General features: G+C 41.9%; 1 protein-coding gene across 3 annotated transcripts in view; it reads left to right on the top strand.

Moving 5' to 3' along the window:
- Positions 1-21,880, top strand: part of C19H5orf63 (chromosome 19 C5orf63 homolog) — a 29,562-nt gene extending 7,682 nt beyond the window's left edge. For 2 of the 3 annotated variants that reach the window (XM_006983029.4, XM_042263896.2), the window contains exons 3-5: positions 4,896-5,013; positions 9,314-9,370; positions 10,015-10,972. In XM_006983029.4, the coding sequence (XP_006983091.1) occupies positions 4,903-5,013; positions 9,314-9,370; positions 10,015-10,194 (348 nt within the window). In that variant the 5' untranslated portion in view covers positions 4,896-4,902 and the 3' untranslated portion in view covers positions 10,195-10,972. Of the gene's footprint in view, positions 1-4,895; positions 5,014-9,313; positions 9,371-10,014; positions 10,973-20,526 lie in introns of those variants that run through there. The other variant, XM_076555279.1, reaches the window with a different exon arrangement.
- Positions 21,881-26,882: the final 5,002 nt, after the last annotated feature.

Raw genomic sequence — 26,882 nt, 5'->3', positions numbered from 1 at the left:
TGTAGAAAAGTCCTTAACTGGAAACAGTTAAAGAACATTTTCAAAAAGTTCTTGCAAACGGATTATGTGTAAATGCAGTTGAATATGGCACCTACGGAGTCTGAACATAGAAACAGGGGTATCCAGATCTCTATTCCATGATCTGTGGGGAGCTGAGGAATCCTTGAGTGAATGTGTAAAGAGCAGATGGAGTCTTGAGTGAATATGTATTGTTCACATGGCACAACCATGTCAAAGACAAATGCCCCAACGCATGGGAAGCTGGCAAGCAACTCATCAGCTCAAGCTGCATAGTCAGAGTGAAGCTGAGCAGTGGTCCACGAGCAAACGTCAGCATCCGGCTGTAAGGCCCTGTCTGATTTGGTGCCGCCCTCTTAGTTCCCCAGCCAGGTACCACATCTTTGGGGCTAAGACACTGGAAAGCGCCCGAGATTCTACCCACCACCTCCATAGTCTTCTTTACCCCTTGGAATTGACACCGCCGAGTATCTGTTCACTGAGAAGTTTAGGTTTTGTCCATGGATGATGTCTTTCCTCATCCCTGCACACAGGCCCTTTCCTCCCTCTCCTGTTCTTCACCCAGGATCTTAAGTTAGGTTGAAGGGAGTGGGGTTCACATACAGCTGTTTGCCAGGGAGACATCATCTGTCCCTGTTTCCCTAGGCTAGGTAGAACCCAGTGACCTGAACTGTCACCTCAGCACCCTCACCTAATTACATAAAGCTTCAGTATGCTAAAATATGGGTTTGTTCCCAAAAGGGGTGTGTGTGTGTTTCTTTTCATCTGGGTAAAAATGGTGATGTTCTACTTAGATGGTAATGCATATGAAGTGGAGCACTTAACTTCTCACATGGCACAAATGACTAAACAGAAACCTTGAGCTCTCTTTATAGAACACAGGTTCAGCAAGAGCTATGATAATAGTGTTTGGTTAATGTCAGCTCAGCATTAAATTTACATTAGAGTCTTGTGCAGAAGCTCCAACATTATCTCTTAATAACCAAGGCGGTACCTGGGCTTATATAGACTTCTTGATTTTGCACATGAACTAACACTGCAGCTTGCTGATGAATGATTATGTGAGTTTAGAGCTTTGGTGTACCAAAGGACTCTTTGAATGAATAAAATTCTGGTCAGTGAAGGTCAGTTTCTCTACTCAAGCGAGAACAATGTTGTTTCCTTCCTAATCAGATGCTCACAGTGTTTGAAAAATCCAGGAGCCCCACAGAAGTGATGTGCAGCCATAGCCTGGGCAGCTCATCATGCCGAAATGAATAATCCTTAATAAAGGCTCAAACAACCGTCGCGTCTTCCTGTACTATAATCAGTCGCTTTCATGGTGTGCCCATCAGTGCTTCTCAGGGAAATGCTATAGAGTTAAGTTATCTCCTCTGTCTTGCTTCAAGGAAGGCTGAATTGGTCCAATCAGTTCTCCCCCCATGTTGTATTTGATTCTGCCATAAAGACCAATGCAGTCCGCCTCAGTTGTGGTGCAAGGCCAGTTTCCCTTTCTCTTTCAGGGATCCGTGCCTCTGAGTGGCACTAGACTTGACACAGCGGGAGTCACCGTCTTTATTGTAAGGCGTCAGAATTTTCTTTAAGCGCATTCTAAATCCAGTTTTATGCTTTTTCTACTTTCTTAGAGTCTGGGACAAAGGTGACCCAGTTGTGCTTCTTTGATATCGTGAGCTCAGTTCTTTGTGTTCCTGTCACAGAGACATACAACAAAATACAAAGGATAAAATTGTGTCTGTGTGTATAATAGGAACACTTATTTCATGACTAACGTGACATAATTTTAAAACAATGTTGTCAGTAAGGCCTAGTGTTGCTAGTTTCTAATCTCAGCTGCTTAGAAGGCCAAGGCAGGAGGTGTGCAGGTTCAGGGCCAACCTGGACTACAGAGTGAGTTCAAGGACAGCCAGGATCTGTGAGTCCACAGGTTCAGTTCCCAGTACAGGGGGTTGGGGTGGAATTTTGGCAGCTCACAATTGGGAGCTGATAGGCAGAAACCACCTTTCAGGATGCTTTTTTATAGTACTAAGATACGGTTCAAAAATAATCAGACTAATGAAAATGTCACGTTGATAGAGTAGCCTACATAAAGATTTTACTTCAAGAAGACATAATTTGGTGAATGTGACTTAGACGGCAATGGTGTTAGGGTTACAGAGTTAGTATAACGATCTCAGGAGGGTATTAAAGTGTTCCCGTTGGAGGATATCATTTTTCATTTAACTTTTACAGCTATAAGTGAACTTTAAGAATTAGGGAATTTTAGCTTTAATATCTGTCTAGCTAAAGATGTGGAGCTTTTTCTTTATATCAGGCTCTAATATAAAGTTATGATATACTACTGTGAAAGAAATAAGTTAATTGAACAATATAGTAAAAATGCATGTACCTTAGACCATTAAAAAATACACAGGTTGTAAAACTGCATAGCACTGATGTCTTTCTCAGTAAATAAATGTGCCAGGTTTAAGTAATTAAAAATGTGTGGGAAAGCAGAAAGGAGAGTCGTTGTAATCAGAGTGGCCGTAGCATCACTGAAGACTCTGCTTAGCTCTTTGGTTGGTTGGACAAATATTGCAGCAAATATGAAATGAACAGCAGCTCTGTTTACTATGACAGCCTTTATTTGTCTTGGGTGCAGCCAAGACCACATGCTGTGTTTTGTCATGTTGGAAATACTGAAGCCGATTTCCATTGTTGGTGTGAATTTTTTTTTTTAAAGCCTTAACACCTCAGTCTCAAGTCAGCTAGGTAGAAGCAATAAGTTTTTATTTCCTTTCCATTCCAGCCAAACATCAATAAATCTTCTGTGCCTCCCCAAAAAGCATGTGGCTGTAGTTCACCATCCTGGTTACGGTCTTGGGACACTGCCATAGCAGGTCCCATCTTTCTCATTTCCAAGGCCTAAATCTCCACTGTTTATACAGCTAATTTTATAATTCATGTGGATACCAAAGCTTAACACTTAGTTGAGAGTCTTACAGAATATTGTAGCATTGTATGCATTCACTTTCTAAAGTGATTCTAAATAGCAGATTCCTACAGAATTCCTAGTACATTCCTTTTTCTTGGATTGCCAGGTCATTTAGTTAGCAGGGAAATCTGGATAGAAGTGGAAGGGTAGAGGATTATGAGAAATGAAAGAGCATTGCTTTCATAGATCAGTATTTGAGCTTTTTGTCCTGTGGTCTTTGTTGTAGTTTGATATGAGTTGGTAGTTTTTTTTCTAAAGTTATGTCATTCTGTCTGAAATAAGCTTAGGGCTAATTTACACCGAGAAGCCTAGTTGCCAGAGAAGAGTAGCACTTAATAAGGCCCTGCTCTGTGAAGTAAAGCACAGGAGATTTGAAGTGGTGGCAGTGGAAATGGCAGTGCCTCGGTCCAAAGTCAATAGACACCCTGAAGAGCAGTAACTTAGTTTAGAGACAGTCCTAAAGAATGACCGCTGTCCACACTGAGTGACCGAGCAGAGGTGAGATTGTAGGAGGGAAAGGCTCACTCTAGTATGAGCAGCTATGAAAGTCCCTGTTATGTGCACATTGATTGTGTATGCTGAGAAATACTGGGGAGAACGATACCTGTTCTTACAGAGCTGCACTGTAGTAGAAGGGACATAAATAATTGTAAATAGTAAGGGGCATCCTGAAATGGAAACACATATAATAAGGTTATGCATTAAGTTGATTCACAAAAATAATGACTATGAGGATAGGGAATTACTGACTAACCGGCATTGGTAAGGTCAGTAGACCCTTCCAAGAGGTCATCTGAATCCTAGGGTAAAGTGAGGAGAAGCTATGTGTTCTTCGTGTAGAGAAAGAGAGGCAAGGGCAGTGCTCCTGGGGAAGAAATAGTCTCTGGTGTTGAAAGATGAGAAGGGGAATTTTCACGGGTGCCACTTGCAGCGTGAAGGAGGAGAACGTGGTAGATAGGGAGGGAAAGTGAATTGACGAAGTGATGATCCCAGGAATGAGTTCATCTTGGGAGTACTGGCAAATGGCAAAACTATACACATGTGTTTTAGAAGTGAAATGGTAACATTTATAGATTTAGAGACAAAGCTGGAGGCTCGGTGGAATCAGTAGGAATAGTAGGGTGTGTTCGTCAAGCCGAGGAGCAGAATGAGGGAGCGTCAACGCCGTGTTTGACATGCTGCTATTAAACTGTTCCTTCTGGAATCTCTCCAGTGAAAACACCGCTGCATTTATGGATGAAGCTTTTGAAAACCGTGGCACTCTCCTTTGAAAACACTTCTTAAGGTGTTGAACAGACTTTTTTCCCTGACAAGTTAACTCAGACTGCATCTCTCCGTTTCTCTACCAGCAGCCTGGTGCTTCTCTGTCTCTCCCAGTGTAAGAGCGGAGATCTCCTTGGAGATGGCTTACACTGTCAGCTGGGAACTGTATGCCATTTAGGTCCTATTTCTTTTACCATGGGAAGGCTGGGTGGTGTTGGATGCTTGCCAATAAGATTAAACTGTCCTTGTGACTAAAAACCATCTCAGGACACCTCCACTTTTAGGGAGTCATCAGGATGCTGGCAACATCTGCAGTTGAAATTTAATTTCATATGCAAATTAACAAACTCATGCAGTTTGCTTACAGAAACCAAGTGATTAGGCACAAAACTAATCCATAAATAGGGTTTGGGTTTTTTTTCTTTTCTTTTTCTTTTTTTTAAATTCTAAATTCTGTTTTGCCTGGAGTACAGAGAATTCTTTGTGGACACTTGCCAAACATCTGGACCTCTCTGACACTCCTGGACTCAGAGATACAATTCTGAAACTTTCAGATCCAATCATAAGCTTGCAAGTTACTGCTTGTATTCTAAAGAGCAGTCGATGGTGCATTAAATTTACTGGCTTATTTTTCTTTTGGCAGAATTAAAATGCTCTGGTTTCAAGGAAATAGCCTGCAGATTGCCAAAGCCTCCTTTGGACTCTTGCGAAATCTTTCTGCCTCTAACACAGCTCTGCCTGTGCTGACCTTATTCACAAAGGTACTTAGTGAAAAACTGAAATTAAAAAATAAAGTAAAGTATTGTTGGGTGAAAAAAAAAGGTGTATATCCATGAAAAGGGGTCGAATTTATAAAGAAAAGCAGTAGGAAAATTTTTTTTCAGACCTGTTCTTTACTTTTTCCTCCCCAGACATTTCACTGTTTCTCAGTTATTGAGGGTACACTAATATATACAATGGTCATTTTACCCCTACGTTTAAAAAAGAATTATAGATTGTAATTATGGTGTTTAAAAATATGCTATTTAGAAATAAGTCAATTCTTGTTATTTGTGGTAGTTATGTCCTAAAAACGCTATAAACATTGAATTAGCAAATACTAAACCTAGGGAAAGTCATGGATTGGGTTCCCATAAGCACCTGGTCACAGTATTTTTGTGAACAAACTAAATGTATAACCTTAGTTAATGGGTGTTCCTGTTTAAAGATGTAAAATACATATTGTTTAGTCATTAGTATTTTGCTCATGGCCAACAATACTACAGCTCATGCCTAAATGAAGCTTATCTAACATTTGTATTTTCTCCATGAGGCACATCACAGCTTTCTTTTAGCACCATGCTTAGGGGTTGTTGGTTTGTTGTTTTTTTTTTTTTTTTTAATCACCAACAAAAAACACAAAAAATGTCATTACCCATACAGTCACACCCATGGAACTAAGGATACGTAAGGATACTGACTTATGTTTACAGTATGGGAGCTAAAACAAGAAGGCAAAGTATTACCTTATTAGACCTTACTTTAGAAATGAACACTTCTGACAACTCAAACTTGTTATAGCTCTTCTTGTTAAGCATGTTCGTGATTGACCATAAAAGTGCTTCCAGTATTGTTTGGGGGGCTTACAAAGTTTATCACATAGGTAAATTCACAAATGGCCTGTGAATAATGAAGACTGATTGTACTTGTTTTCTTATCCCTAGCACTACTGTTAAGCCACAGGGGTGTGTGTGTGCGTGCATGTGTGTATGTGTGTGCGCGCGCATGCGTGCGTGCGTGCGTGCGTGCGTGCGTGCGTGCGTGCGTGTGTGCAGGTGCATATGGAGGCCTAAGGTTGATATCAGGAGTCTCCGCTCAGTCACTCTCCACCTTATGCTTTGAGGCAGGGTCTCTCAGACGTAAGGGATACAGCTGGTCTATCTAACTGACCTGCCCTGGGGATCTCCTGTCTCCACCTGACAAGCACTGGACCTCCAGGCAAGCCACCATGCCCACCCAACATTTCCATGGGCTCTAGGGATCTGAACCCAGTCCCGACACTTGTACTGCAAACACTTTCACCGCTCAGCCATCTCTTCCCAGCCTTACTTTAAAAGTTTTAAGAGTTTTTCACCCTGTAATTTTATAGTACAAGCATCAATAATGTCTTCTTCCTAGTTAACATCGCTTTATAGGATTTATAATCAAAAAGAAAGGTGAAGACAATGGAGTTACTTTTTTAAATGCAGCAATTCAAACTTTAAAAAAAAAGTCTTTTTGATAGATTTTAAAATTTTAGCCATTTGATAGTTTTAAAAAAGTTCTGGCTGGGTAGTGGTGACACACGCCTTTAATCCCAGCACTCGGGAGGCAGACCCAATCGGATCTCTGTGAGTTCGAGGCCAGCCTGGGCTACCAAGTGAGTCCCAGGAAAGGGACAAAGCTACACAGAGAAACCCTGTCTCGAAAAACCAAAAAAAAAAAGTTCTGACAGTTGCCGAATAACAAAGTCTGCCAGTTGCGATGGTCCACACCTGTGTCTCCCAGCACTTGGGAGTCAGAGTGGGGCAGGAGGATTACAGCAGGCTCAACACAGCCTGGGCTACATAGCAAGTACCAAACCAGCCACGCTTACATAACAAGACCTTATCTGAACCTCACCCTGCCCTCCAAAAATGCAGAGTTAAACTTCTAATTGAGAATATTTTGTCTAAATTGCTTTTCTATCATCAATATATATTGTAATGTTGGAAATTATAGAGCCAAAAATATTCCATTATCTGAGACAATATCCCCCACAAAACTAGTTGTACTCACTTGGCCTATGATTGCCATGCACTGTTTTTTGGTTCCAACAGCAGCTGAGATAGCCAAGAACATTTGCAGAAAATAAACAAACAAAAACCCAAACTTCCACTCATCTTAATATGTATACTAAACTACATATTAAAGTACATAATAAGAGATAAGTAACGTACAGTCCAATAAAAGAAGTACAAAAGTCAAGAATTTGTCCTTTATCTATGATAAGTAGTAGAGTATACTTTGCAGATTGAGTTTAAAAGAGGAGTTTCTTGGCTTGTTTTGGTTTCTGGTTCCAGGGAGTGCTTGATTCAGGAAACAAGATGACCAGCCTCTTCAGCTTTGTAATCTTCTGGATTAAGTTCATCTTCATATTGGCTCTTCTCGTTTATGACGGCAGCAACCACAAGCCCAGATCTCACATCTCAAATATCTGTAGCATTCTCAACAGGAGGCCCATGGCTATTCATGGCTCTGATTGGCCCATCCCTGAACCAATCATAGACAAAAGAGATAGGATGCCCTGAATGTTTGCACCTGTCAAGTGTTCCCCCTTTCTTACTTAGAAATGGAATTAGCCACATGCTGAGAGTGCCTCCTGTGGAACAAAACTACAGCTTTCTTGCTACAAGAAAGGATGGGTGGGTGTTAGGTAACGATCCAACAGTTCAAGAACAGAATGAATAACAACTGCTGTGGAGAATCTCAGAAAGGCCATCCTGACCACGGGCCTTTTCTTGTCTGCGTACCTGATCCTTTCCAAAGGGTGATGAACCTTTGGAAAGATATACATAGACACACACTCATACATTTGCATTAGCAATTTGCACAAGCTTCCACAGACCTAATTTTAAAAGCAAAACACCTTTACTAGGCTCGTCTCAAGCTTTACTATAAAAGAAAACTATATAGAAATATATTTGAGGCCAGGCAGTGGTGGCACACACCTTTAATCCCAGCACTTGGGAGGCAGAGGCAGACAGATCTCTGTGAGTTCCAGGCCAGCCTGGTCTAGAAAGTGAGTTTCAGGACAGCAAGGACTCAACAGAGAAACCCTGTCTTGAAAAAAAAAGCAAAAATTGGTACATCTGCAACTTAGCATGTTCTTGTTTTGCTTTTACTTTTAAGCTCTTACATTTATCTTTTGACAATTTCTCAGAAAATACTAGCATGATTGTCTTACAGCAACAAACTATCCACAGTCTGTTTATTGTTAATGCTAATAACAATTTGATGAGGTGAATCCAGCCAAAAACATCTAGAAATATCCAAGTCCTTATTTCAAAACATGCTCTGAGTTAAGCTGGAAAAAGGCCTGTCTTTTACATAATAGCTTATCTCTTCCAAATGTATTAAAAGGCAGCTTTTGCACACGCAGAACTAATACTGAATCTGTCTGAGCAGCTTTTGCAAAGGTAATGGTAATAGTGAGTCTGTTCTGATCAGTTTATACACAAGCAGCAGTAATCCCGTCTGTTTGGAGCTCACATAAGAGAACCTATAACTGGACTCTCTTCGTAGGCACAGAGGCTAAGAGACTGTTAATATCTGCCAGTCTGTGTTCTCCCCATCTTCCCCAAAAGGCAGGTGAAGAATACAAACCACAGCGGGTCCTAGGACTTGCCTATGCTTCAGGTAGGACTTTAGTCCATTGTGGAGACCTCTGATCCTGAAACTGGAGAAACACTGTGAAGTGCTGCAGTCATTCATCTGAGTTGAAGAGACTCTTTTTCTCCTCTTTAAGGGTAGAGCAGTCATTGTTTCACTCCTCTCTGATAGAATTATTCCTCTGGACCAATTAGGAAAACAGGCTCAGGAAGTTCAGTAGTTCCTAGTCAGAAAAGACTTACCCATTCCGGTCAACTGTATGAAGCCACCAAGTTGTTCCTTACTTAGGAAGGGCAGAGTCCTTAGCTAAGTAGATAGCTCAGTGAAAAATAGGGAGCATGTAATTTGCGCACACACACACACACACACACACACACACACACACACACACACACACACACACACACACACACCAGTAGGTATATACACACATATGAGGAAAATAAAACCAACCAAAAAGTGCAGAGAGCATCTCTCATGAAATAGTAGCTGTTTGTGAGATTCTGTGGTAATGTTTTGCTTTGGAAATAAAGCCATGTGATTAACCTAGTAGAAAACTGTCCTCTGCAGTCAATGTAATATGCCTGTAGTGTGTGTTTGGTTTTTTCTTGGGTAGGGGGTGCTATACCAGATACCTGCCTTTGGCTCTAACAGCTTTTGTTCTTCCTGTAGGATCCATGCCCACTCTGTGATGAAGCCAGAGAAGTACTCAAGCCTTATAAAGACAGGGTAACTTTCATGGATATGGGTGGATAGAGTTTACTGTGTAAAGTATCTGCTGAGATCCTTTCTTTAGGAAAGGAGATTAAATGATTTTTCATTTAGAGTTTGTTTTTATTCCTCCGAGAGTTTAGTATTGACTTCCATGAAACTCATTACCCCTAAGTGGTTTTCTCTGAACATTACTGTATTTTTTTCCGCTCTGATTCTTACTGTGACTCAGAGTTAACTATCAAGAGTGAGTGTTCATGCTTACTTTAAACTTTGGTCCTATTCCTTTATCTTACTTTGTAACTTCTGTGAATGTGTTTTCCTTTAGCAAACCATTGTTAGCTTGCCCATTCTTACACCAAGACACTTACATCCTTATTTCTAGGCAACTTCCCAGCTAGGACATGTTTTATTTCATTGGGAACAGAGCAGAGCCCTGCTGCTGAATGGAGCAGGTGTAACAGAAAAGTAGGGAAATCAGGAGGGAGAGTGCAATGTAAGGAAACCAGTCAGGCTTTGGGAATTTGGGCCATTGGACTACTTAGGTCTACACCAACCTGTGGGTTTTCTCCTTTACAAAGTCTGGGGTTGGCACATCATTGCCGTTATTGCAATACTCCATAGTCTGTAAACCACAGTGCTGTAACCTATCCATGTTTTAGTTTATATTGCAGGAGGTGGACATCACGCTTCCAGAAAATTCTACTTGGTATGAAAGGTATAGATTTGACATCCCCGTCTTCCATCTGAATGGCCAGTTTCTGATGATGCATCGAGTAAACACCTCAAAGCTTGAAAAACAGCTTCTGAAACTTGAGCAGCAGGTGCTGAAGACAAACTGAGGCCTCGTGATTTCCACCCTCTCTGTCAGAAGGCGTCTGCCTGAGGGTATGACTAGGGTCGTGGATTTCCTTGTCAGGTCCACAGTGCCCTTATGATGGTATCCCATAAATACGTTGCCATTACCCTTCTGACTGAAGCAGGTACCCACAGGAGAGCAGTTTGCTGAAGGGCGTTTTGTAAACCAGAAGTGCGTTGTACGGAGGGAGACACCGTAGGGAGGGAGTGGTCTGTTCGTTGAGTTTACGTCCCTTTTGAGCAAGGGTGGAAGCACTTACCATGCACGGGACAGTGCCCCGATGGGAAGGAGGCACAGCAGTCCTGCTGCTCACAGCCCTGGAGCCTGACTTCGGTGGAGGAAATGCTCTTCCCTCAGGAAAGTGAAATGTGAATTGTTAATAACTGTGCACAGTCAACAAAGCAGTGTTTTAACGAACACATCTGCATGCAGCCTATTTCAGTGGAATTTAATAATACCTGTTTAAAATTAGCATGCACTTTGGTTGAATAGAAGAGAATAATTATCCTAGCCAAAGAGGCTTCTCTTCAGAAAGACAAAGGAGACTTAATCCTCCAGAATGTATATAGCAGACTCGGCTGTACTTGTCATTGTGGAATTGACTTGTGATGTTGAGGACTGCCTTAAGTTCTCATCAATTAAGTTAATTCAACTAAGTGTAAGATAGTAACTTTGTCAAATTTTAGTATCTTGGGGAAATTCATTTTAATCATAACTGAACATGTGTACCATCTGTAAAGTATTAAAGATGCAGTTTTGTACCCTTGTTTGTATTGTCAGATCTGTCAGACATTGGCATGGATTCACTTAAAAACAAAACTATTATTTTTCTCATAAGTCACATCACTATGAAGCTCTTCTATGAACTATTTGGCTATCATGAGCCATTGGATCTGTAAGTGATCAGTATGATTTAGTCTTAGAATTATAGAATATTATGGCCCACTAACCTTTGACATCGTCCCTATATTATACATGAGGAAGAATCTAAAGTTCAGGAAGTTTGGGTGACCTAGTCCATAGTCACCCGGCCACTCAGCCACTTGGCCAGGTCTTCCCAGAACCCTGGCATTTCTAATGTTCTCTGGACTTACTGAAGTCCATTAAATTATTTCAAATACAGCATCTCCAGCCACTGTGGGTTCAACACAAAATAAGCTGTCCAAAGTCACAATTTAAGAAAGAAAAAAACAGCCTTCCAGTGTCTGGAGATGGCTCAGAGTACTTGTTGCTCTTCCAGGACCCATATGTTAGCTCACAACCGTCTATGACCCCAGTTCAGGGGATCAAACAGCCACACATGTGGTGCATGTACATGCATGCAGGCGAAACACTCATACAGATAAAGTAAAATAAGTAAATCTAAAAAGTTTAAATCCAAAAGGCCTGATAACTGAAGAGCAGTGTTCATCATTTATACATGTTCCTTAAGCGCTTTAGTAGGCAGACTTCTAGAATGACGCCAGTAAGCTCACTCTTGTATAATTCCCTCCCCCATGAGTGAATAGCAGTGTCTTTGGTGTGGCTGTGTATTAGATGGCAAAGGGGAGATTATCTTGGGTGTTACTGCTCTAATTTCGCAAGCCACTGAAAAGCTTCAGAGAAGTGAAAGAGGTCATTTCTAGCTATCCAAAATACTATCTTGGAAACTGCCTGTTTGGGGCCACATAGCCAGGGAGGGGGTGGTAGTCTCTAGGAAAGCAATAGTTCCTGGGACAACCACCAACAGGAGAATGGAGACATTCGTCTTAGATCCTCAAGGAAGTAAGTTCTGCCAGTAATCAATGAGCTCCAAGAGGACCTAGCCTTGAGGGAGAACTACTGCCCCAGATAGCACCTCAGCTTTAGCGCAGTGAGTCTCTGGGTAGAGACTCCAAATGCTCCACACCAGACAGACCCTCAAACAGTAGCTTGGCCATAAAGCGTGGAATTTGGCTCCTCTGAAGCATGACCCTGCTGAGTATTACCAAGTGGTTATGGTGGATAGGAAGTACAGAGACTAAAGGTGCAGGAGTGCTCCATCAGTATGGTTTCAGCAGTAGACTTTTTTTTTTTTTTTGAGGCAAAGATTTTACAATGTGGCTGTGTGTGTGGTAGTGCACGCGTTTACTTCCAGCACTTAGGAGGCAGAGGCAGGCAAATCTCTGTGAGTTCGAGGCCAGCCTCTATATAGTTCCAGGACAGCCAGAGCTACATGACAATATGCTTTGTTCAAAAAAAAAAAATCTATAATGTACTTACTTTCAAGGTATTCAAACTAAGGTATTGACTAAGACATTAACAAACAATAATACCAATTCCAGAAAGTATTAGGTCACATCCAGTATTGCAGGAGGTTAAGGAGAGGATATTGAGAGGGTTTGAAATAAAAAGTTAAGAAGGTGGGCTTTCACTTAGTTCCCACCAAAACCAAAGATATGGGGTTACCTGGTATCAAGAGAGAGTGCAGTAATAGTAGTCAGAACCAGGGAGGCTATGTAGCAAGGGGGACCCTAGGATGACTGTGACTTAGAATAAGTTTTGGGTTTACTCAATCAGGATAAAAATTTGTACTGTATCAAGCTGATAATAGAAAAAATTTAAAAATTAAAAAAAATATTTTGATGGGCCCACAGGGCATCCATCTATTGGGGGGCAGGGGAAGAGTAGTCAGAAAGCTGTATGTATGTCCCAAGGTAAGAACACAGTGGTCTGTGTCTTTGGCAGTCGTTTGAGAGATGGTTTGGCAAGCATGTTTGCTGTTGTTATGAAGGAAGCTACAATTTTATTTGTCCAGAGAAATAGAGAGAGAGAGAGAGAGAGAGAGAGAGAGAGAGAGAGTATGTGCGTGTGTGTGCCTGTCTGTCTTCCCTAATTAAATGTGAACCAAGCATGAAAGAAGGCTAGTGTAAGGTACCTTTTATAGATATTGATATATTTACTACATATATTGTTTATATATTATAGCATATATAAGCTTACTCTAGCTATCCCATAATCTGAGCACTGATTACTGAGGCCTAATGTTTCTTCCTTGCAGATATCAACAAATTTACTTCTCATTTGAGAGAGTGGTGGTTTTGTGATGAGGATTCCTGGAAATCCTCAGCAATCCCTCTGGTCCCAGTAGCTGGCTAAGAGAAAGGCAGATACCTAGAAATGTGGTTTCTAAAAAGCAATTTGATTATGCCACTGTTGACAAGTATCAGAATGTCACTTACAGTCATTTTCCTGTGATATTTGTAGCACAGGTACTTGTCAGAAATTTTGTTCATGGGGACTGATTTGTTCTTATGTAAAGATTTATCCCATCAGCTCAACATCTACCCCCAAAGTGATGCAGCCTTCCTCCCCCCCCCCCACACCTCCGATTCCTTTAAGCAAATACTTTAGAAAGGATTAGAAGGAACATTGCTGATGCTCTCAAAGAGTCATTCAGTCTCTTCTTCACAGATGCCTCATGGTAATGCCATAAGGACTTACTGGAACACATACTGTTCGGACAGGTCATTTGAGAAACAGGATTCCCTCAGAGGAGGGTTTTGGTTTCATAATGTAACAACTCCATGGCATCTACCACAGAAATCACGACACGGCATGTAGTTACAAGCCATGGGAAACAGATACCGCCCTCTCACAGTGCCCTGGCATCCTTTTCTGTCATTCTCTCCAGGCCCCAGCTCCCTTGCTCATACACTGGACCTCTGCAAAGCTGCAGCCTACCCATGCCCATAACTCCTTCTGAGATATTCCACAACACAATGCTCCGAGCAGCCTAAGGCCAGCTCCCCTCGGCTTCTCTATTTTGGAATCTCAAGAGAAATTTTACTCAACTTTTACAATCAGCCACCTAACTTGTAAGGTGATTGACTAAAACTAGGAGAAAACTGAAACTATGAGCCACCTTTGGGACAGAGGCCAGCCCCTGGCCCAGTTGGCTGTGGTGACCAAGGTGCTGTAGCATGCAGATCATGAGCATAGTCCTTGTCCACTCAGAATGGAAGCAGGGCAGGCAATAGTGATCAGTAATGGCTGTGCATCCAAAACATTTGAATGTGTCATTTCGATATGCTCATCAAAAGTCAAGAGGATGGTGAGTTCATTTATATCCCACTTTGTAGAAATGAAGAAGACTTGAACCAGAATGTTAGGCAGAAAAATTACCAAATTACCTTAAATTAGGCAGGTTGACAGAAATTCATGGCTGACTGAATTGTTAGGAAGATGGTGGTGGTGAAGGATTGGGAAACACAGCTGTGTGAGGTCTCAGTTGATGACCAGTGTTTTTGCTTTGACTGTTGGGTAAAACCTGGTGCTTATTCCCTGAAGCAAAAGGCATAAGAGGATGAGAAGGTTGGTTTTTGGTTGTGTTTGATGGCTTGGGAAAAATGGAACATGGTGAATCTGCCATGCTGTGGTACATCCCAGTAAAGATTAAATCCAAAGTGTGGAACACAGGTCTAGGTTTGAGGTGCAGATATTTAAGAGCCACAGGATGTGGTTGGAATTTATCCAGTTGGATATTAGGAGGAAAGCAAGCAAGTACCAAGACCTGGAGTATACCCCATCTTTACACACAAAACAGAGGAAGTCGTCAGTGAGGGATGAGAGACAACAGAACTGGAAACAGTTGGAGCTTGTCCAATTAGTGTTTGTTATATGACTGTGATTTGATAGTGCCAACACATACCAAACCCGATAGCCAGAGATCCTTCTCACAAGGGCTTGCATTCAAGAAGGAATAATACCACATCAATGGAAATAAGTCTCTCCTCAGAAAAGCTTTCCTAGATACTGAGAGCTTTAAATGTCAAGAGAGTTAGGACAGGGCTGAAGAGACTTCAGATTTAAAACAAGAAAATCAGTGCTGCCATAAACTGAATATTCCCCCAAGATATTTGGGTCCTTGTCCCCAGACTTGAGCATGTTTCTTATAGTGTTCTTATAGTGAAAAGGAACTTTGAAAGTGGGGTGGATCTCGCCGTGGAGGAATCAATCCTATTATCCACATTTAATCACATGCCTGTATAAGAGGGAGACAAGAAGGAGATTTGACTGCAGAAAAGGAAGGAGGAAATGAGGAAACAGAAGCAAGATATTAGCCTGATACAAGAAAGGGGTTATGAGCTTAGGAATCTTAGTGGCTTCCAGAGGGTAAAAAAAGCAAAAGGTCAACAGAGTCTCCCTAGAGCAGAGGTTCCCAACCTTTGGGTCATGACCCCTTCGGAGGTCCAGTGACCCTTTCACAGGTCTCCTAAGACCATCGGGACATGCAGATATTTACATTACTATTTCCATAACAGTAGCAAAATTGCAGTTTTGAAGTAGCAAGAAAAATAATTTTATGGTTGGAGGGGGGTCACCACGACACGAGGAATTGTGTTAAAGGGTCACAGCATTAGGAAGGCTGAGAACCACTGCCACAGAGCCTTCCAAGTGAACAGCTCTGTTAACACCTCAAGTCCACTGAAAGTTATTTTTGACTTCTAGCCTACAGAGTGGTTTAAATGAAAACCGTTGTCCACTGGCTCATGTATGTGGTGGTGCTGTCATGGAACCTTCGGGAGGGGCAGCCTTGCTGGAGGACAAGTGGGGTTTACAGCCTTGTTCCACTCTGTACTTCCACTTTTTCTGCTTCCTATGTGTGTTTGATACGTTACGTTATCTCTCAGCTAGCTGCCTGCTGTCATGTCCTCCTCACCATGGTGGACACCCCCTCTGGGACCATAACCCAAAATAAACCCTTCTCTGGGTTGCTTTTGGTATAATATTTTATCACAGCAGCAGAAAAATAACTAACAAGCAGTATAAGAGAATACATCTGTGTTCCGTTAAACCACCCAAATTGTGCTCAATTGTTACCATAGCAATGGGAAATCGATGCAGTTGTTGACATTGTAAGAACAGTTTTGTGGGAAGGAAGAGGTAGACTGGAAGGAATTATAGTAGAATGAGTCAAAGATTCAGAAAGGCTCCATCTCTTAGAAGTTTTCGCAGAAAACCCATTTGAACCTCTAAGAAATGGTATTCAGAAAAGATCTGAAAGGTTGATTATCTCTGCAGTCCCAGGCAGTCCCAGGACTAGGCAGCCTTCATCTTCAGACTCTCAGGAAAGGTTAGCGCCTAGCAATGGAGTTCAGGAGTCCCCCAGGGTGGCCCCAACTCTGGAAAGTGAACTATGTTAACCCTTCTTGGTCCACATTTACATGACTCTTGTTCATCATGGAGACCAGGATGCATTATCCTATGACCCCAAATCCTATACCTGCCACAGATCTTCTCTATGAAGGCAGAAATACGTGTTGACCTCGGAGGCAGAGCCAGCAAAGACCGGCCTTTGGTCAGTCTAGTTTAGACACTGATACTTTGCATTTTACCACCCCTCTGGTTCAAAAGAAATAATTACCAAAGCTAAGCTTCTGAATTTGAAAACCTGAAATGTAAGCCTTCAGGAAAAAAAGGAGAAATATTAAAGTCATACAAAAGATGGAGAATAGTAACACCAAAGCAATGCCAGTCAATGGAATAGAAACATGTCCAGCCAGGGTCCCGTAGGAGAGTCAAGAGCATATTGAAATGTTTCATATGAGGTATTAGTGATGGAAAGCCTCTGTCCTTAGAAACAGGCTAGGCAGATATCAAAAGAGGCTCTTGAGTGATTCTGTAACAGCGGGATATGGAGTTGATATAAGCAAAAGGCAAGTTGAGTCTGTGGCCAAAGTGAGCTACTCCCGTGCATCAACATGTTGTAACTCCCCTCGAGCAGAACCCTGGCAGCAGGGCAGGGTTATAGAGAAGACCCCAGCCATCCCATGTCCCCACAACAAGGTCAGACCATACTCTGGCCACTGAGGCAAGGGAAACACATTTCGTTTTCAAAACTTCCTCAAAAATGAATAAAGGGGCCAGTGAGGTGGCTTGTGAATAAAGGTACTTGGTGCCAAGCCTAATGCTCTGAATTCAGTATTTGGGGCTCACCTAGTAGGAGAGAACCAACTCCCACAAGTTGTGTTTTGACTTCCATAGGCATGACACACATGTACACACAGAGAGAGAAATAAAAACAATGAGTCAAAAGTGTTCAAATACAGAATGGCATTAAGCTAACGATCAGTAGGAAATCTCCCTTACACAGAACAGCTTATTCCTGGACTTGGTAAGTAAAGCCTTGCTCTGTGTTCTTTGTTATGAATTTAATACTGAGAGAAGAGAATGGATACTGACAGATATGGGGGGAGGGGGAGATTGAGAAAGAACTGCCAGAGGAGCTGAGATTTAGGACTTAACTATAACTCATCCAATATTACTTTGTAAGTGTATTCTCAAAATTGAATTTAAAAAAGAAAGAAAAAGGAAAGGAAAGGTCATGACTGCTGCTAGGTATGGTGGAGGAGAAAGTTTATTGTAGATAAAAGGGAGAATATAGGCAGAGGCAGGACAGAGACATCTGGAAGGGTCCTAAGTGGATATGACCAGACTGAGCTGGGCCATGTGGGGAAAGGGGGAGGGGGATGGAGAAGGGAGAGAGGGAACCAGGGCAGCAGCCATGAGGCCAGAGGTACAAAAGGGGCAGGTAACAAATGTCTGGATTGTATAGGAAGAGCCTCTGGGGGAAGGGAAGCCCAGCCCCTGGGCTGGAAAGCTCATGGTAAAGGGTGGGATATGCCAACCATACCCTGTAACAGGTAGAGACTGAGGGATGCTGGGAGAACCTGGAGGCCAGGTCCGTTTTCATATGTTAAACAGGCACCTCAGACATTTGGCCTGGGTTTGAAACTTCACAAAAATAAAGCCATTCTCACTTGGTATGTCGGAGAAATTAAGACATTCAGAAACTACAGATTGGAGGATTTATTCCCATTGTGACTACTGGCTTGTAGTCTCAGTCTTTTGTTCTGCATGGCATCTCCTGCCTTGCAAACTAGCAAGATCCCTGGATTTGGCAAGGATCCTGCTCTGTGAAGCGTTTTCAAGTCAGGGGCTTTAGCAATGTCAAATTTCTCAAAGCCAGTAATAGAGAAAAGGTGGAGCGGTGGAGAGGGCAATGGTGCCTCTGAGTTCTCACCCACAGCACACTAACCAACCTCTCAGCTGGAAGATGTGGGCCACAGTCAGGGACTTGGAATTAGACAGTCTTAAATCTCCTCACCCTATTAATAAGTAAAAGTTCAGATAGTCCCCCCTTTCACCCTACTCATGTACAGTGGTATTTACTGTGTTTACATGGAGAGTATATTGTATAGCTCTTGGTATGTTTTGTAATGTGCACAGTGAGACCAAATGATGCCTTCAATGGTAATAGAGGACACGACCACCATTTTAACTAAATTGTCCATTTGAGGGAAGAAGAGGATTAGTTGATGATTTTGAATATTTAAGAAGAAACATCACTTTGCCACTGGTTCAGAACCCATAATTATGTGCAATTCCCTGCTTAAGACTCTTTAGTTATGCTGAACATTGAAAAAAAAGAAACTAATGAGGAGAAGAGAAGGGAGTTTTAAACACTCAACACAAGATGTTCATTTAAATAGAGACATCGCCTTACCAGAAGGGAGCAGTTAAGGGTCTGGTTGCCCCACTGGCATGCTATTATCAAACCATCATCCTTAAATCACGGATTTGCAGTCCTTCTAAATCTTCATTATTATTTTGAAATCAACACTGGTTCCTTCTGTTCACAAGGCATGGTCATTTTTCATTGATATCTTTTTAATGCTCCGACTTTTTTGCTCTCTAAAAAAGATAAATCTTCAAACCTTAGAACTAAATCTTTTTTTTTTCTCACCAAACTCATAGCATGATCATCTCCTATCACTGACACCACACTAGCAGATAAGAGAACATGCCTTGCCCAGTTAGAAGCATACTGCGATTGTCGTCAGACTAGGAATATACTTGTAGACCTCAGTTAAGACACGTTCAACATAGGTTGTTACAGACTTGCTTTGATTCTGTTCAGGGCATGTCCTCTGCACCCCAGATTGACAAAGGGGATGCTTTTTTGGTAGCCAAGTCAGGTGTCCCACAGAACAGAAAGCTCCTCCACATGAGAGACACAGAAACGGGAGACAGGATGATTGCAGAAGTATTTCTTCAGTGCCGGAATAAAGCAAGTCAAGGAGGAAAAAATTAATTAACGGTGAGGAAGACATGGCTGAGGGGCTCCAGGCCTCTTGCATATATTTCAGTAGATCAGGAGGAAGAGGACAGGTGAGGCTAGGGGCTAACACGTAAGACCTAGCTAGGCCCCAGCTCCCCTAAACAACCTCCCAAAACAGCACCCACATCTGGGGACTGAGTATTCAAACACACACACCTATGGGGCATTTTTCACATTCAAACCATAACACAGGGTCTCGGCCTCTTCGGATTTCTAGGGGCTTCGCCCACACCTTATACTGGAAATAAATTAACATTTAAAAAAAAAAGTGCTCTGGCTCTGTGTGGTGATGCATGCCTTTGATCCCAGCACTCAAGAGGCAGAGGCAGGTAGATCTCTGAGTTCTAGACCAGCCAGGGCTACATAGTAAAACCCTGTCTCAAGTAAGTAACGAAGTGGGGAAGGAGGGGCAAATCCAGCGATGAGTGTGGCAGTCAGCTCTCTGCCGCTGTAATATCACCTCTGAAATAATACCCTTAAAAGAGGAAGGGCTAATTTGGGCTCACAATTTTGGAGGTTTTAATACATTGTTAGTTGGTTCTGCTGTATTTGGGCCCACGGCAAAGTCCTACTATACGGTAGTAGGGTGTGCATAGTGAAGTTCGCACCTCATAGGAAGCAAAACACAGGAGTCCAAGTTCATCATGTCCTCCCCAAGAGCACACACCCAATGACTTAGCTCCCTCCCACTAGGCCCCTCTCCTTAAAAAGTCCCATCAATTTCCAATATAGCATGAATTAGGAAGCAAAGCTTTAACACATGAGCAAATCGCAGAACTATTCGGAGTCCATGGCAAACAAAGTTTGAGGATCCCCCTGTTGGAGCTACCTGGGCCTAAGAGTCAGAGAATCTCAAAGAGCTGAGAAATTAAAGAAGATGAGTCAAGCCACTGGCTGATGTAACAGCTGGAAAAAGAATGTGCCCTTGGTACCAGGGACATTTATGCAAAAAAAAAAAAAAAAAAAAAACCATACAAAAAAAACATACAAAAGTGGCCTCTGGCCAAAACTAGTTACATAACAAATTACATGACAGTTAGGTTAATTGTTTACTCCTGGTTTCCCACATAACCAGTGGCAGCCATTTTAACTAACTCATTCCAGATAGTTATACCAGTGCCATGTTATTTAAACCTTTATCTGACCCTTTGGTCTTCTCCTTTATTTCCACAGCAATCTTTGGTCGGAAGAATCCCACTGCCTTTCTGAGACTCCCGGTTTGAACCCGGGATGCCAGCCCTCAAAGGTGACTGCTTATATAAATTCTTCTCATCTGAGACTGCTGTCATTAACTCCACTGGCAACTGTCATTGAAAATGACTTGTAATCATTGTTCACTGACAGGCTCAGGGAAGCAAGCACATCTCACTGGGTGGTGTCCTAAATAGTGCAACCTGCTTGGTAAACCCCTGTAAGGCGTCTTTCAGGACTGCTGTTCTCAAATTCTACCAACAGCAGGCAGTGCCCTTGCAACACCTTCCCAAGCCCACAAGGGACGCCTTGACAGATCCCCAGGGGGCATACCAGCATTCACAGGAAGAAAGGGCTTCTATTGTTGCTCCGGAGCTGGCTGCCTCTCCTCCTAATGCAAAACACAGGCAAGGCCTGACCGCTTAAGAGAAACAGCAGCCCTGGTCTCCCCATCCTTGAGACGTCACGATTTCAGATCTTCCCTACTGAACACTCGTAAGGGAAAGTTGAAATGCCATACGTTCAGCCTATGCTTCTCAGAGTCTGCACCCTTCTTAGAAACAAAACAAAGTGATACTCATGAACACCTGTTGATGAGGCCCGCGCCAAGGAGCAGTGTGGGTGGTGGATGGGAGGTGTTGCCCGGGCAGTAAATCCAAGTTGCTCACACCAGAGGCAGTGTTTCTAGGGAAGCTAGCTGAGTAAGTGGTAAATACTTAGTCATTTAGGAGAGGCCATAAATGACCAGTCCATCAACTAGGGAAGGTCTGTTTTCAAAGTGCTCACAGAATGGTAGGATGCCATTTTCCTCTTCAGTCCAGCTCCGATGCACAACGCACTTCCTTTGTTTAGAAATGTAAAGGTTTCCATAATCAGATCTTTGTTTGGCAAGGTGTTAAACGGCTACAACTTGGTTGCTGGGTGTCATTTGAACAGTCATCTTTTAAACTGTGATTCTAAATAGCAAATCAAACTGGATCCAATCCCCTATGAAGTCTGAGACCTGTGCTTCTTCATCTGCTCCCCAGGGGCAGTGGGCTTAATAACTGTACTTCTTAACTGTCTTGTCACATCTGTCTCCTTCCTTCAATCCACCTCTCACTCACACATTTCAATAACCTTTCCCACTGCTCTCTCACGTCGTCGACTACCCACCCATCTGCAGCAATCCTTTCAAAACCTTGAGTGTTGCTGATAAACTCATGGCTCCCCTGCCAGAAAGGAAGAGAAAGAAAGAAAGAAAGAAAGAAAGAAAGAAAGAAAGAAAGAAAGAAAGAAAGAAAGAAAGAAAGAAAGAAAGAAAGAAAGAAAGAAAGAAAGAAAGAAAGAAAAAGGAAGGAAAGACAGAGAGAAAGGAAGGAAGGAAGGAAGGAAGGAAGGAAGGAAGGAAGGAAGGAAGGAAGGAAGGAAGGAAGGAGAGAGAGAGAGAGGAAGGAAGGAAGGAAGGAAGGAAGGAAGGAAGGAAGGAAGGAAGGAAGGAAGGAAGGAAGGAAGGAAAGAAGGGAGGAAGGAAACCAAATTCTGGGGTTGGATGTCACCTAGACCCCCCTACGTCCCCTTCATGTGTCCTACACTCCATCTATCCCAGGTAATGTGCCTTGGCATGAGAGCACCACCCACATTCCCGTGTCACTTCTGAGCATGACTCACTCTGCTCACTATACCGGTGGAGTCACCTTTTGACCCAGCTCAAATGCTACTTCCTTCCCAGCATTTTCTACTACTTTTCTTTTAATCCATATTAATCACTCATTCCTTCAGGAGTCCCTCCCCCCTCTCTCTTTCTCTCTCTCCATCTCCCTCTTCTCCCTCCTCCCTGAGATATTCTAAAACTATGTGATTTACTCATTTAAAGTATCAAATTTAGTACCTTTAGTGTAATCAACACATTTGTGCAACTATTACAATCCATTCTGAAGATTTGTCATAATTTTTCAAAGAAATCCCATGTCCATTACATGCCAGTCCACATTCTTCCTTCCTTTTTCCAGCCTGAAGCAACCATATATTTGCTTATTCTGAACATTTCATATAAATGGTACTGATAGTATGTGCTCTTTGTGTCTTTTTTTTTTTTACACTGCTTGTAGCTCTTTTTTACTTAGCATAGTATCTTCCAGGTCCATCCATGTTGTAGCATGTAAACTTACTTCATTACACCTTATTATGGCTTTTGGTGGTGATGATTTGTGCTTGTGCTTGGGATCAAACCTTACATAAGCCAGGCATGTGTAACTCTACCATGGATTTATTGCTGAATGATAGTTCATTACATTTCTTTATGCATTAATAGATTATGGACATTTGAGTTGTTTCTACTTTAAACAGTTATGAAGAATGCCTACCTAACACTTATGTTTTTACTTTTTATTAACATTTAATTTGTGGCTTAGTATTCTAGGGTGTTTTGTTTCTTAGTTTTGTTGTTTTTATTTTTTTAATTTGGTTTTACCTGTAACTATAGCAAGCATTCAATACGTGTTTGACAGGAGAGTGCCTGAGCAGGTATTGTCGGTTCTCTTTATGTGGATTTCTGAAGAAACACAAGGTACTTAAAGTTAAAACATTAAAGTGAACCAAATAATAACCAAAGACTGCATCGGTATAATTACCCAGTGCATTGTAAATCCCAAAGACTGATGGTTCTCAAATAAACCTTCATCCCTGCATGACTTCCTGGGACAACATGTGGCTGTCATAGTTATTTCATGCATGTGGTTCCTTTACTGATAGTAATCGTGATCTGGTTGGACAGGGGCCTGGAGACACCGGACATCCTTCCACGAATTGAACCACAGCATTCTGTGGTTAGACTTAGCTTATGATTGGATTCTAGAGTGGTGGTTCTTGATTCTGGCTGAGCATCAGACCTCCCCCCAAAACCCCCAGCAGGAGCTCTTCCAGGTACAGATAATCTGGCTTCCACCCCGAACCTTATGAGTCCAGAGGCTGAGAAGGGGCCCGGTATTCACATGCTCTTAAAAACATAGACATTTCTGGTTTGAGAATAACTGTCTCAAAGCCAGCCTGCAACTTAAAAACTTCATCTTACAGAGTACAAGCACCATAGTCCTGAACAGTACTTTATTCATCCTGAGATTATGCTACTACTAAGGCTGCCTCCCATTTGTAAGCCCTTTTTATTTGGAAAGAGTTAGCAGTCATCTTTTATTAGCTAGACTCACATGCTGGGTGACCTTGTGCAAATCACATAATCCTTTTGTGTCTTAAATTTCCTCATATGTAAACTGTAGGTGGTAATACTGACCCACCCTCCAGGGGTACTGTGGAGACTAATGGAGGCCTATAAAGCAGTCACCGAACACAAGAATGTTCCATGCATGCTTATTAGACAGGTATGAAGTCCTAGTCATAGCCTTTTAAAATGAGACAAATACCAAAAGAAACACCTAAGTAGGCCTCCATGCAGCCTTTATTATCATTTGAAAGAGCCTTTCCCAACACCAACATATAGCAATTCCTTCTCACTACCAAAAACTAACAAGCACACACAAGCTATGCTTACAGAAAGACAACACAGTAAATAAATATAGAAAGAAGCCCTGAAATCAGTTTGCTAACTGTCTCTTATCAGCTTAAGATGTAACTAGAGAGTATATCTATAACCACACTGATTAGGGGAAAAAACTATTCTTAGAAAATATTTACGCATGCTCACACAGGTCCTTCAGCTGATACTTCTTACCCTTTGTTGATGTTAAGCTGAAAGTTGTATTCTTCTTTACTGATATTTTCTCTAGAGTAACATTTAGCCTCATTTCTCCCAAGTGACAGAAAGAATATGTGGTCAAATGAGACCTTCAGCTCTGTTTCACAATGGGACTGGGTGAGAATGAGGAGAACAGGACTCTGCAGCCTGGGAATCCCAGTAGGTTTTATAAACATGTTGACCCACAGCTAAGAGCTCATTTGTTGTGTGTTCAGCTTCTCTGAAGAAGGAGGCAGAAAACAAATCTGGTTTTTAACCTGTATTTAAAATTTTTTTTTCTATATTTTGCTTTGAAAAAGCTCAAAGTTTAAAGGGCCAGCTTTACTTTGCATGCTATCTAATCCACAACTGAATGGTTTCTGTGACTCTCCACACCAGTTTAAAGGAGCCAAACCTTCCTGACACTTAAACTTGATTTCACTCTTACCTCTTTGAGTCCTTGAGATTTATGTTGAATTCCTGAGGACAGTTGGTTCCTTTGGTTAATCTCAAGATTTGTAACAATTAAATTCTATGTAATAAATATTTTTGAATCCTAACATCTGTGGGTAATACCACAGCCCTTGCTGTGGAGGCTACCAGGAGTCTTTGAGATATCGCGGTGTTTCTGTAATTCAGTGACCTTCACTTATAAGAATACCAGCCCCCCACAGAGACCCCCCCCATTTGGTTGGCTGATGTACCGGTTCTATGAGGACTCCTAGACTAACCTTTGACAACAGGCAAGTGGAAATGTACATTTTATTTTTCACCCTGTGACAGCTTTTAGACCCTCATCAGAATTCAGAAACTTCAGTGTCAAGGAGCCTTGGTGCAGTGAGCCTTATTGGTTAAGAAAATGATCTACTATGTGCAGCTAGTGTTTTAAAATAAGATTAATTCAAGTACATTCCGACCTCAATAATCTTTAAGGATCTTGGCATTTTTTGCTGAACATTTTAGGGGAAAAAAGAGCCACCTAGACTTCACTGCCATAGTCAGAAGATATTAATGCTAATCTATACCTTCGGTGGGATTCACTTAAGTATCTTCAACACTTTCTTCCACTAATATTGAAAAATCCCCACAAGTGTGTATTGTAGATTTTTTTCCCTTTGTAAAGAGATGCAAATTATTATAATATGTCATATGATTTCCTCTGAGTTTCTCAAATTTCTGTTTTTGCAATATCTAAAGGTAAGTGTTCTCTGCAGATCTACAAGCTTAAGCATCATGTATTCACTCCATCACCTCCTCGGTGACACGTAGGCCACCTGTATCTACCCCACTGCTCTTCTTGAACTTAGAGGAAGGGGGTCATGGCACTTTTAAGACTGGATAATGATCAGGTACAAGTTTATGGCCTAATGCATGCTCTCCACATCTCTTAAGGGGAAACTTGAGTTCCTAGATGAAATTTAATCATCTTTGCAAATTAACTTGCTCTCTGTCTCTTTCAACTTCTTTTACAAGAAACATGGAGAAACCCTTAACTATTCCTGATGACTTGGGTCATATAGTTTGTGCTGAACCAAACATATCACTGGAGGATTAAAAGGCAAGGAGAAGGTCCCATTTTGATAGTTTCCTAGTTGTCTGGCCCATCATTTATGGTCCCTATTTGTCTAAAGATTTTTCTCACTGATCATTGGTAAGAATTTTTTTAAACTCTAAACTGAATCAATGAAAAACATCTTATTTGACAAATATAAAAATTTTCTGTATTTTAAATTTTGACTTTTCAAGCCAGAGTTTCACTGTGTAGCCCTGGTTGTGCTAGAACTCACTCTGTAGATCAGGCTGGCCTCGAACTCACAGAGATCTGTCTGCCTTTGCCTCCCGAGTGCTGGAATTAAAGGTGTGAGCCACTATGCCTGGCTTGAGTTTTATGCTATTTAAGTAACCTCCTCAGAGTTTCTCTTCCTTATAGAAAGATTTAAATAAGCAATATTTTCATTCAACTGTATTTTCGGGTTAATGGTAATATTCTTCTTGTTTAATCTGGATGATTAGACAGCAAAAGATGCCAAAGAACAGCCTGTATCTGGAGCTCTGGAGTGAGCGAGGGGGGAGGGATAGAGGGAGGAGAGAGAGAGAGAAAGAGAGAGAGATTTTTGAGGACTAAAGCTTTAAACAGAGATGGGCAGAGGTTAAATGGATTCGATTGCAGTGGTAAGCGCAGGGACTAGGGGGTGAAATGACCAGTTTTGAGACAGATTCTGACTTAGTTGAAAGACTAAGCTGACACCAGAAGGTATGCAATAGCCACAAGAAGAATGTCATCAAAGTGCTGGTGTTTGTTGTAATCGTAGAGTAGAAAAACAATCAAGGAAAATGCCCTTTCTTTTTATCCTGGAGTTGGATGTAGACATAACACATCCTGAATGTTAAGGCATTATCTTATTTCTGGAAAGCTATTCGGCTAGGGAAGTGGGCATGCTATTCTTCGGGTATTCTGGGGGCCTGCACACTCAGCATCTGCACCTCTTCTTCCTAAGTGGGAGGTCAGGGGTCCTGCTTCCAAGTCCCGTGTCTGTCAGTTATTAGGTGTCATGGGGGATCCTCACAACTGCCTGTAATCCCTGCTCCAGAGGATCCAGTGCCTCTCTAACCTCTGTAGGCACCTGCA

The sequence above is a fragment of the Peromyscus maniculatus genome, chromosome 19 (genome assembly GCF_049852395.1).
Source record: "Peromyscus maniculatus bairdii isolate BWxNUB_F1_BW_parent chromosome 19, HU_Pman_BW_mat_3.1, whole genome shotgun sequence".
NCBI lineage: Eukaryota > Metazoa > Chordata > Mammalia > Rodentia > Cricetidae > Peromyscus > Peromyscus maniculatus.
Note: the sequence above shows the minus strand (reverse complement) of the source record. Positions and strands in the feature narration are given on the sequence as shown.